This window comes from Gobio gobio (genome assembly GCF_949357685.1).
Source record: "Gobio gobio genome assembly, chromosome: 17".
NCBI classification, from domain to species: domain Eukaryota; kingdom Metazoa; phylum Chordata; class Actinopteri; order Cypriniformes; family Gobionidae; genus Gobio; species Gobio gobio.
The window spans coordinates 33,413,754-33,426,987 of record NC_137110.1 but is presented as its reverse complement, the minus strand read 5'-3'; the positions used below and the strand labels follow the sequence as shown (position 1 = coordinate 33,426,987).

At 37.8% G+C, this 13,234-nt stretch overlaps 1 protein-coding gene across 1 annotated transcript in view; it reads right to left on the bottom strand.

Moving 5' to 3' along the window:
• gga1 (golgi-associated, gamma adaptin ear containing, ARF binding protein 1) overlaps window positions 1-13,234 on the bottom strand; it is a 34,556-nt gene that overhangs the window by 1,917 nt on the left and 19,405 nt on the right. Inside the window, exons 12-16 of the mRNA XM_079840988.1 lie at window positions 9,654-9,724; window positions 4,607-4,788; window positions 4,196-4,413; window positions 3,293-3,462; window positions 3,105-3,215 (exon numbers count right to left, since the gene is read on the bottom strand). Coding sequence (XP_079697114.1) covers window positions 3,105-3,215; window positions 3,293-3,462; window positions 4,196-4,413; window positions 4,607-4,788; window positions 9,654-9,724 — 752 coding nt within the window. The remainder of the gene's footprint in view (window positions 1-3,104; window positions 3,216-3,292; window positions 3,463-4,195; window positions 4,414-4,606; window positions 4,789-9,653; window positions 9,725-13,234) is intronic.

The window sequence follows — 13,234 nt, the reverse complement described above, 5'->3', positions numbered from 1 at the left end:
CAATATTAAGCAGCAGACGTTTTCAACATTGATAATAAGTAGAAATGCTTTTTGAGCACCAAATCAGCATATGATAATGCGAGATTGAAGAGAGGAGAAATGGCTGCTGAAAAATAAGCTTTGCCATCACAGAAATAAATTGGTAATTTCGTGTCAACTCAACCATTACGATAATATTTTTTCTGTAGAAAGATAAACATAAATAGTGATGAAAGCCAAATTAATAAATGTCACAAATGTTTATGTATTGAGTAATCCACTGTTTTGTAGAGAATTGTCAAAATGACAATATTCACCTTAGGCAAATTTGGAGCCAAATTACAGGGGGGTAATAATGATTTTAGAAAGATGGCAGCATCATTATTTTATTTTTACAGAGCGATTGGTAGGTCTATTAGTAAAAGCTGTTGACTTTAGCCATCTTTGTTACATTGTATGCCAACGGTGACGGTTCAAAAATGAGGAAAAAAAGCACTTCTTGTGTATTAAATATATCTCAATATGATTTTAGATTCTGGTTCTTAATAAACTTTCCTCTTGGTATCTTCATTTTAAAGGCCCTCGATCTTAATGCAGCTCAATGGGTAAACTGGTCAATTTCAGTGGTCGAAAACCACTGAAAGTCAGATTTTACTAATAGACCTACCAATCTCTGTGTAAAAATAAAATCATGATGCTGTTGTCTTTCTACAGAAAAATTATTAACAAAATCAAAAATTTGGGTGATTTGACACGTAATGAGCCAATTACTTAAGTTAAAATGTATTAAAATACAAAACAGTTATTTTAAATTGTAATAATATTTCCTATTATGGTTTTTACTGTAATTACTTGTACTGTAACATTACTGTTGATCAAATAAATGCAGCCTTGCTGAGTATAGAGACAGAGCGACACGCGTCATAATCTGAAGACCAAGCCCACCAGGGGGGGAAACAATCAAAACGTTTCCATTGACTTTGTATTGCGGGAGGCTGCCTCCTTGTCATTTTTGACTTATAACAAAAAACAGAACAATGTCTAAAAGCTGCTATGTCACAAGGTGATTAGAGGGGAACGTAATCAGCGACAGGAAATATAACATAAAACTGACATTTGGATATTTTACTTAAAGGTGAATTTTTATAGCATACGTAGGCATACTGAGTGTCAGGATCCCAAAATGTACCCATTCTTCCTGCTGATGCTTCACATCTTATTGCCTGTATCCACTTTTGTCACCTTAAACACTAGCTTTTTTGGGTTGACAAATTATAAAAACTTAGTTCTGTGTTTATTAGCTTGTTTGCTGTACACCTTGTCACACAGAAGCTTTTTTTTATATATATATATATATATATATATATATATATATATATATATATATATATATATATATATATATATATATATATATATATATATATATATAAAAGCTATTTTTTGTTATAAGTCGGAAATGACAAGGTGACCGCTTCACGCAATACAAAGTCAATGGAGAGCGTTGGATTGACCCCCCCTCCCCCCTCTGGTGTGGGCGTGGCCTAAATATGCTCTGTCTCTATAAAACACTTATTTCAAAACCATTTAAAATCGTAATTATTCCAAACTTTTGACAAGTAGTGTATATATATTTTTAAATACTATTGCACAGGGCTGCAACAGTACACGAAATTGATGTTTCAGTACCTACCTCAATAATGGGGTCACAGTTTGGTACAGCAAAGAGAACAAAGATCTAATTTCAGAGTCTTGAAATTATTATTCATGTTACAAACTGTGGTACAGTTACACGTTTTCTTTTCACTGGCAAATCTCAGGTTTAAGACCCCTTTAATTTTGCAAGTTTATCAATTAAATGTTTTTTGCCTTATTTTGCCGTGGCTGTGTAAATGAAAATAACGCGTGGCAACTGTGATTAGTAATTAGTTCAATAACATCACATCTATCCCCAGTGTTGACATGTCCACTTATGACTTTGGGCTTGTTTTATCAGAAAGTAGTATAAATATGTGCAAGTTGTTGTTGTTTTTTTTCATTGGCGGTATTGCAGAGAAAGGGAATCTACGTCATTGCATTCTGGATGGAAAAACAACTCTTATTTACGTTAATACTTTTTATACTGCTTAGATATCAGATATTTACTGCTTAGACTTCATATAACTGCTTGTACTCGCTTGGAAATAAACAGACTAATATTTGAATCTCTTATGTACATTCTATCATACACTCAGAAATCATACTCCGCCTTCTATTGGACCAAAGACCAAATTGATTTCCCTTTTAATAACTATTGTACTCCAGTTCCTTCAAAGTCTCTGTCTTTTTGTGATAACAATAATTTAATTTAGTCTTGCTCACTTAGATAAAATAATAAATACAGTATAGCTTGATCACCCTATTTTCTTAATGTTAAAGCACTAAGAGTTGACACAACAGTATGACCCTCTGTAATGCAGTTCTGAAATCAATTGTATTGTGAAAGAGCTATACAAATAAGTTTTACCGGACTTAAAATAAAGCAAATGAGCGCTACTATACGAAAACGAAGCGTAATCTTGAACAAGCTACCACAAGTAACATTTCCAGACGTGTTATCATATATTATTTATGGTGTAGCACTTATGAATTCAAGTGGTTTTGAATCTGTAATATCTCTTTAATAAATAATAAATAGAAATTATAAAGCCACATTTTAGTTAAGTTGTTTATTTTCACCTAGTTATACTTTCAATTTCACTATTGTGTTGTTTCCATGCTGGAAAGCTGAAAAATTGCACTTAATTTGAGATACGTTGACCACGCCGGTTGTGAGAGCAGTTCATAACACAGCAGGCGTCCACTGTTTTTAACTGTATAAAATCAATTTTAACAACTACCTCCACTACAACTCAGTCTCTACAGTACTGTCCGAAAGTACCAGAATGCATTGAGTTTCCAATTTCTATTTCCAGTAAATTTGGGTATTTGGGCTTGTTAGTTCTTGACCCAAGGAATTAACAAAATGTTTTTCCAATCAGTGTCATTTTGTGTACCATACCAAAAAAAGTTTTTCTGCATTCAACATACATGTACTGCTGCAGCTCAACTATTGCATAATATTCTCTGAATCTGTGTTTATTTACCTTGTGAGGATTGGCTAAAAGCAGGACCTGTGTAATGGCAGCAGGGGGCAATAAAGGGTTGAAGGCAGGTAAATCTGATCCCAACGGTGGCTGCAGCCTCACTCTCATATTCTGCACATACAGAGAATACAGCTTTAATACAAAATGCAATAGCGATTTACTGAAGACTCATGGGTAGATACAGTTACCTTAGGAACAGCAGCCTGGAATCGTACATTCGTGATGGGCACAGGGGCAGATGACAACATAGAGATTATCACCACTAAAACATCAGGCCGGGCTGGTGGAGAGTCTCTTGCAAAATGGAACAAAACTCGCAGGCTGTGTTTATCAAAGATTGTCACGGGTAACAAGCTACCTGTGAGGTCAGACAGATAAATAGAAACCTTTAAATAAATCTTAAATTGATTTGATATTCTAAACAGCATCCACAACATCACCACAATTTACACAGTACAGACAGCTAAACATTTACTCAAGCTCATGTAATTCCAAACTATAATTTTATTTTATTTCATTTAACACACAAGTCATATTTAAAAACTCTTTTCCATACAATTAGTCCCTATGCAGGCTTTCAAGCGTCAAAAAGAACACAAAAGCACCAAAAACGGTTAAACCTAATTGATAATTCTCTATTTCAAGCTGCTGATTGAGCGAATTATAGAACAGTTTGCTCACCTCTACTTCTCTCATGAACACACCACAAAGAGCTAGGGCAGACGTAAAGCTTTTCGGTGGATATGATATGGATATGGATATGTCAGAGAGCTCTCGCATTTCATCAAAAATATCTTAATTTGTGTTCCGAAGATGAACGAAGGTCTTACGAGTTTGGAACGACATAAGGGTGAGTAAATAATGACAAACTTTTCATTTTTGGGTGAACTAACCCTTTGAATTCTAAAACTAAATGTAAGTAATTTTAATACGTTTTAAAGACCTTCAGGAAACCGGTTGTAATTGCATGGAAAAGAACGATCCCAATTCTTTCAAATGTTCTGATTTTATTTACAAGAGTACAAAAGGAGAGACAATTAAAATTTTTGGGTGAACTATTACTTTAAAAAGAATTCTGCCCTAAGTCTTACTGGGTTTGATCGACTCCAGGGGCACAGTCAGATTCACCAATGATATGTCATCCTGAGGGGTAGAGGCTGGAGTGATGCCTGCTGTGAGCTGTGAATTCAGAAAAGCACCTGGCTCAGAGGAAAAGGCCAACACAGGGCTATGGGTTGTAGCAGAGTTGTTTACAGACTTGATCTGAAGGTCTCGTAGTGTGGGTTTGGACTGAGACTGAAGTTTGTCCCTGTTGAAAAAGTATATTTGTTACACTGATATAGCCTGATGTATTTTTAAACCACGAATATTAATCTGACAGTTCTCCATAATCTTTGCATTTATTAACAAGCAAACACAAATTTTAAAGGCTTTAAAAACAACTTCAATTTTTAAAACGTTTTGCTAAATTAATGGAAAAATGAAAACAGGAATACATTTACCATTTGAACTGAAGATTTTCTGGGGGTAGAGACTGCTGCAGCAGGGTCTTACCCAACAGGTCTAACTCGTCTAGGGATTTAGTGGATGTCACAGGCACAGTAACAGGCGCCTTGGTAGCACTTGCCACTGGTAACAGCACTGCAGGGACCGGCGTAACGGGTGCGTCCACAGACTCTGATGACTAAACGAAACCATAAAGTGTTATGGTAAGCAGGGATCCAAATGAGATTTACCCAAGTCATCAACGGACTAGGGGTGTGAAAATCTACACATTTTCATAATCGAATGCAGGGAACTCTAAAGGAAGACCTGTAGAAGGAGGCACTCATTAAAACCGCTTTCCATATGTTCCTGCAAAGTCAGTGTCAGCAGAGCGCACTTGGGGGGCTAGATTCTCTGATGCATCTTGATTCTGTCTTCTCTGATATGCATCTTGATTCAATGATTCTGAATAGGGGTGGGCAATCTTTACCAAAATTGAATATCACGATCTTATGACAAACGATCACGATCCACAGTCTATACAGCAAATTTTGCCCTTCATAACTGTGAAGGGGGTGAATTTTTGTATAACTCATCCGTTTAAATTATATTAAGCCTTAAAGTTCTGCATAATTAAGGTCGTGGCCACTCGAATGACAGTTGAATTGCTACTATGGTCAAGCTAGGCAGGTGTGGTTTCAGCAACCAGGCACCTCAGCTCCACCCACGTCCTGATCAAATCAAAACTAAAAATTGATTCATCGCACAGCCCTATAGTTTTGAATTTTTTTCATGAAAGACACATGATAGAGACACATGATATAATGTGGCCAGTCAGTATTGCCATCTAGCAGGCAATCATTTCTATATGAGGAAATAAAAGATCACAATCTCTGATTCACTTGAAAAGTAAATCATGAACGTCTTTAAAGGAAATGTATGTAAGATTGTAGCCAAAACTGGTACTGCAATCACTTTCAAATTACTGTAGAGCAGTGTATCCCCTCTCCTCTTCCCCCTGACTCGAGGTTGCCAGATAGGCTGCAGGATCCAGCACTAACGTAGGCTGCTACAAGGAGCTTCCAAAGGCAAGTGACGAGTCCTACACAGCAAGTTTTTTTTTTTTTCCTCGTTGTCAACGAAGGGTAACGAGGTCTTTTAGGTTTCGTAAAGTTTTATTTTTTATCCAAAAAGTTTGTAGCTGCAGCTGTGGTAACTAGAGCAGAGCTGGCAACCCGGATGCCGAAACACTACTGACTTCATGATTGGTAGATAGGTGGAGGGTGGCGCTTCAGGCCAAAACACAACAGGTCAACATCAACATCAGTTGAGGGCTGCAACTTCACTTTTAAATGACAATATCCTGGCCGGACTATTGTTGTCAGTGATATAAATATTTGAAATTAACATGATTTCTTAATGTCTAGTGACATATCAGGGAGATTTTATGATTAATTGAAATACATTTCTTACATACAGGTCCTTTAAGATCAATTCACGAGTTCACACTTACATCAAATTAAATGGAGTAAAAGATTATGCGTATTTGGCGTGCTGTCCGGGGGAGGGCTCCGGGCTCGGAATTTTGGCCCGAACCCAGAGTATCCCCCGTGATAGGGTTGGTCTAGAACAAGACTGTATTGCGTTATGGATTGAGTAGATGTCTAATAGGTTTTTATTCAATCAAGTGAGGAGATGGGGTGGTGGAGGGATGCTAAGAAACTGTCAACGAAAGGAAGGTGAGTCAGCTGTATATAAACACTCCTCCTGTTGTTGATTGAATTGATTAGTTCAGTATGCTCCACTCGTGTTTAATTAGGTTTTAATTATCTGGGCGTGCTCCACTTTGGTTTGATTATATTACGTTATCTGGCGTGCTCCATTATTTAGAAGGTTTAATTATCTGAACGTGCTCCTCCCGAAATTAGTTACTAAAACTTCACTTGTCATCGTAGGTGCATGTCCACTGTGAGAGATATAATCTAAAAAAAAAATCCAGAAATCACAATGTATGATTTTTTTAACTATTTATTTGTATGATACAGCTGCAAATAAGTATTTGAACACCTGTCTATCAGCTAGAATTCTGACCCTCAAAGACCTGTTAGTCTGCCTTTAAAATGTCCACCTTAACTCCATTTATTATCCTAAATTAGATGCACCTGTTTGAGGTCGTTAGCTGCATAAAGACACCTGTCCACCCCATACAATCAGTAAGAATCCAACTACTAACATGGCTAAGACCAAAGAGCTGTCCAAAGACACTAGAGACAAAATTGTACACCTTCACAAGGCTGGAAAGGGCTACGGGGAAATTGCCAAGCAGCTTGGTGAAAAAAGGTCCACTGTTGGAGCAACCATTAGAAAATGGAAGAAGCTAAACATGACTGTCAATCTCCCTCGGACTGGGGCTCCATGCAAGATCTCATCTCGTGGGGTCTCAATGATCATAAGAAAGGTGAGAAATCAGCCCAGAACTACACGGGAGTAGCTGGTCAATGACCTGAAAAGAGCTGGGACCACCATTTCCAAGGTTACTGTTGGTAATACACTAAGACGTCATGGTTTGAAATCATGCATGGCACGGAAGGTTCCCCTGCTTAAACCAGCACATGTCCAGGCCCGTCTTAAGTTTGCCAATGACCATTTGGATGATCCAGAGGAGTCATGGGAGAAAGTCATGTGGTCAGATGAGACCAAAATAGAACTTTTTGGTCATAATTCCACTAAACGTGTTTGGAGGAAGAAGAATGATGAGTACCATCCCAAGAACACCATCCCTACTGTGAAGCATGGGGGTGGTAGCATCATGCTTTGGGGGTGTTTTTCTGCACATGGGACAGGGCGACTGCACTGTATTAAGGAGAGGATGACCGGGGCCATGTATTGCAAGATTTTGGGGAACAACCTCCTTCCCTCAGTTAGAGCATTGAAAATGGGTCGAGGCTGGGTCTTCCAACATGACAATGACCCGAAGCACACAGCCAGGATAACCAAGGAGTGGCTCTGTAAGAAGCATATCAAGGTTCTGGCGTGGCCTAGCCAGTCTCCAGACTAGGCTTGCTACGATAGTCGGTGTTGCCGGTGTCCAGACTCAACACCGGTTACATCACTTGCCCACCGTGGCACCGCCCATTTTTTTATAGTAATAAAATGATTTAGTTCAGTTAGAGAACAGACAATACAAATAAAAACTGAACGTATCTGCTTAATAAAGCAGGATCCGACCGTGAGTCTCGGCAGCGGCAGGAGTCATTCATCAGATTTAAGAGTGAGGAGCTGACTGAGATGATCGCGGAAGATTTGGTTTCAAAGCGAAACGTAAAAGCGCCTATTTAAGGGAGTTTGTCATTTGTTTTGCTGTTGTGTTTTTCATTAAAAATAATAGACTAATGAACCTATAATTCAAGCAACCCGCAGCCGAATTGGCGCTAATTCAAAACCGAAAGTTAAATGTGCACGGCCGCACAGAGAGCGCATTGTTTACTTTCGCCTGGCTCCGCAGTGCGAGCCTCCGCTACGCTGACTGCGCGCATTTATTTTTGCCGCGCGCACCCTCACGCTCGTGCGGGCGCGTCGAGTATAAACAAGGCTTTACGGACGAACTGTTATTCATTCATGGCGTGCATCTCAATCATAGACTGATCAATGCTTGATCAGTGCCCTGACTACTGAACTAGGGAACTGATTGAGACGCACCCATGGCCTCACAGAGCGCGCATTTACAGACGAGCTGTCATTCACGGTGTGTGAATACGCAACACTGGCGCGTTTTCAGTTCAGAGCGGTCGTGTGCATGTTACTTTCGGTTAGATAGAATTAGTGATTTAAAAGCCTCCGCCGGTGATACCGGTATTACCGGTGTTGTCACACATCAATTAACCGGTGGGAAAATTTCCTCACCGTCACAACCCTACTCCAGACCTAAACCCAATTGAGAATCTTTGGAGGGAGCTCAAACTCTGTGTTTCTCAGCAACAGGCCAGAAACCTGACTGAGCTAGAGAAGATCTGTGTGGAGGAGTGGGCCAAAATCCCTCCTGCAGTGTGTGCAAACCTGGTGAAAAACTACCTCTGTAATTGCAAACAAAGGCTACTGTACCAAATATTAACATCGATTTTCTCAGGTGTTCAAATACTTATTTGCAGCTGTATCATACAAATAAATAGTTAAAAAAATCAAGACTACATTGTATATCAGCTGGTATGTGCAGGTGGGCAATATGGCTAATATGAGAAATTGAATATAGGCTAAATAAAAGAACAAAGAAGCAAATTACAAAAACAATAGTACATTTCTTAAAAAAATATACAGATGTAGTAGGTTTATTTAATATGTATACATTTATTTAACACCTGTAGTTGTTTGTTTAACATTAATGACAGACAGGTATTAATTTGGGCTGCTGAATGCATGGATGTTGTAACGAGTAGTAATATAGTGTGGCCCCTTTAAGAGTGCGCGCTCCCTGTTGAGAATGCGTATCAATAGTACAAGTGTGCAGTGTCGTGGAATGTATACGCTACGCAGTTTTTCGCGTGCATATGATACGCACTTTATGGCGTGTATATGACACGCTCTTGGGTAGGACAGTGGACACTGCAGGACATCGCAGACGACTTTTAGCTGTGTTGCTATGTATCATGAGTAAGCAACTGTGTATAAGTTAACACTCTGTCTAGAGCAAAAGAAAGTATCTGCACCGGGCACTTTTTTGACATGATGTGCCACAACTGTGTGAGGCTGATTTATAAAATTGGTACATTACCTGTCAAAAGTTTGGAAACATCACTCATAATCAAATTTAATTTAAAAATTGTCTTTTTTTAAAAGTAAAAAAAATATATATATTTAAGGCTAAAAACAGTAAAAAATAAATAACAAAAATAAAAACAGGCTTGTTAGAGGGTTCCAACAATAAGATATCTGACATGTTATAAGACCTGCAGGTACGATAAATAATTCCTGCTACTGTTAATAGAATAGCACTCCATACCGCTTGTGTACCGGCCCACAACAACAATTAGAATACTAATCTAGATAAATTAGTCAACTCGTGCCCACCTGAAAAGTATTCCATGTCATAGCATCTCCAGATTGGGAAGGGGCCAGGTTAGAATTGACTTCAGTCAAGCCTGAAACAGAGTTACAAACATAAGCATGTTAAGTCGCACTTGCTCTTGTCACTGCACTTACTGTATAGTGTGCAGAGTTTCTTCTGAATTAGTTTTCTACTGAAGCACAGTTTACAAAATTACTTTCAAGGAATGAATGTCCAGTGGCCTGAGATGGCCCCCGAAAGACAGTACCATCCAAACAAAAGTCATATATGTATACATTTTGCTGATCATTACACACTAAATTTTCTATATACACTAATCATTGTTAACAACAAGTATTCTTTACTTCAATGAGCCCATTGTTTGTGCCTTAAATTATTACATTATTTATTAATACATTGTTAGCTAACTGTGTGATTTGTATATGTAATTTTCTGAAATCCATAATTTAGACACAGTCTCCTCTTATAACAAATCACTTTAAATTGTAATGTAGACGCATGCATTTTCTGTAAAGCTGCTTCGAAACAATATGTATTGTGAAAAGCACTATACAAATAAATGTGAATTGAATTGAATATAAAATACATTTCAGGGCTCCAGACTAACTTTTTTCAAAAAAAAAAAAATTTTAGGGGCACAACCAGAAATTTTAGGGGCGCACACCGTAAATCAACATGCTAACCAAATCTACTAATTTCCACTGTATTACTAATAGGGATCGGTATCGTTAAGGTTTTAATAGTATTACTACTCTTACCGATACTGCTTATCGATCCGGTACTTTAACAGTATTCTTACCGGTTCTTTTTATTATACTTTATATATTTTTTTTTATAAATATATATATATATATATATATATATATATATATATATATATAAAAAAAAAAAAAAAAACATAATTAAGAACATAATTAACATGGCTTTATAATCTGAAGAGTAAAATATCTATAGCAAAAGAAACCGCAAAGTTTGAACAAAAATATAAAACATCTATTTGTAAATGGACCAGTGTGCAGGCATTCAGAAGGTCTGCTAACATTAATATTACAGTAAAGAACAAACCTACAAAGAAATCTAATAAAGTAATGAAATGTAAAATAACACTGCATAGTTTTCACTGTATAAATTGATAGATTAATGCTTATAAAAGCTAAAGTTATTAATTCAAGAGATGTGAATATTTTCTATTTGGCTTTTGTTCGATTCGAATGAATGGCTCAATCGTCTGCAGGTTTATTAGACGCTGCCCCTTTAAGACCGATCGAATGTAGAACTAATAATATCATATTCTCCTATTTCTCCAAACTATTTACGCCCATTTAAGATATAAACTGTTAAAATAACTACTCTCCAATCCGGTCATTTTGACACAGGCTATTTGTTGTTTATTTGATGGTTTAGACGCGCACACGAAGCCTAAAATATTAAGTGCAAGTCGGTCCATTTCGCAGCACACACACATAAGCCGCCTTGAAGTTGGAAACGGCATCTCTTGCGCGGATTATTGTGCATTTAATAGCTCTTTATTATCAAACGCATCCCGCAGTTTAGCAACAGTAGAGACTGCAGTTTACAACAATCACTGAATCTGACGATTAGTTTAGGTTTTGGGAGAAATGACAGCGCAAGGCTGTGAATGGAAGGATCGCGCTCGACTGAACACGGCTATATGAATAGTTTTACCTCATACCATCTTTTTATAATTGTTGGAAGCCAAAATCGAAAATAAAATTAGATTAATATCACAGCACATCCCTAAAGTTTAAGCAGACTAAACTTTTGTTTAGTTCTTGGCCATCGTCCCTCATTAAGCTGACTGTGGTGTTGTGTTTGCTGTAGCTCGCTCGCTTTCTCTCTCTTCTGGATTGCAAATGGCAAAAATGCCACGGACAAATGGTTTAATATTCTCTCATATAGAAACGGCTGGCAAAGATAGAATTTGCCAGACATAACGTCTATCAATTATAAATAGTAAGTGTATTTTCTGAATTTCTCCAGTACCGACAGTAGGCAAATGTACTGGTCGCACATGTGCGACTGGATGTAAAATTCAGTCGCACACTCTCAAATTTTAGTCGCAAAATGTGACCATTTAGTCGCACTCTGGAGCCCTGCATTTAATGGTTTGAACTGGAATATGACATGCAGTTGCTCAACACAAAAATATTTTAATGCAAATTACATTAATCAACATTATTCATCAGTATCGAGGGAAATAGTGTAAAATTATGATTTGTCATAACTGTGCAGCTCTTGAGGCACTTCTTAAAGGATTAGTTCACTTTTAAATAAACTTTTGCTGATAATTTACTCACCCCCATGTCATCCAAGATGTCCATGTCTTTCTTTCTGCAGTTGAAAAGAAATTAAGATTTTTGATGAAAACATTCCAGGATTTTTCTCCATATAATGGACTTCAATGGGCTCCAAACGGTTCAAGGTTCAAATGACAGTTTCAGTACCGCTTCAAAGGGTTTTAAACGATACCGGACGATGAATAAGGGTCTTATCTAGCGAAACGATCAGTTTCTGCGAGAAACTGAGCAGTATTTATGCTATTATTTTACCTCTTATCAGACGAACGTGATCATCTCTGAGCTCCGCCATAACTTCCGCTAAGTGAGGTCAAAATACGAGCGTGGTCATAGATAAATCGATCATAGATGCCTCATTCTACTGATCCCTGCAGGCGCTAATGAGGCATCTACGTATACATCTATGACCAAACTGATCGTTTCGCTAGATAAGACCTTTATTCATCGTCTGGTATCGTTTAAAGCCCTTTGAAGCTGCACTAAAACTGTCATTTGGACCTTGAACCGATTGGAGCCCATTGAAGTCCATTATATGGAGAAAAATCCTGGACTGTTTTCATCAAAAACCTTAATTTCTTTTTGACTGCAGAAAGAAAGACATGGACATCTTGGATGACATGGGGGTGGGTAAATTATCAGCAAAAGTTTATTTAAAAGTGAACTAATCCTTTAAGACCCCAGTGTTGTTTTGTTCCATTGAAAAGGTCTAGTAGCTGCATTGTTTTATTCAAATTCTGAATAAATTATGAAAAGAAAACAAGCGAAGAGTACTCTCTTTATTATCGCTGAAGCTGTTAATCACTTCATTTCAGCGCAAGTTTTGTACTCTCACAAAAACTCCCGTACAATCAGTGAAGCTGACTACACTGTGTTGGTTATAATGAGAACATTTGCACGAATGTAGAACTTAGTCAGTGAGCTTGTGTTGAACATAGATCATTTTGAGTGGACATGTGACAATGTGATGGTAACCCATGCTCGGAATTTGTCCTCTGCATTTAACCCATCCAAGTTAAGCCGCGTTTCCACCGCAGGAACTTTCACCAGGAACTAGGAACTTTGGCGTGGTACTCGGTGTGTTCGACCACAGGAACCAGGGTCTAAATTATGTTCCGGGTAAATATTTCCCAAACGGCCCTGCTCCCGGGGTAGTACTTTTTCAAAGTTTGGGAACTTTCGGGGGTGGGACTTGGGTGCTGAACATGCTGATTGGTTGAACTCACGCAGCATTTTATTTCAACCGGCATTTTTAAATGTCTTTTGCG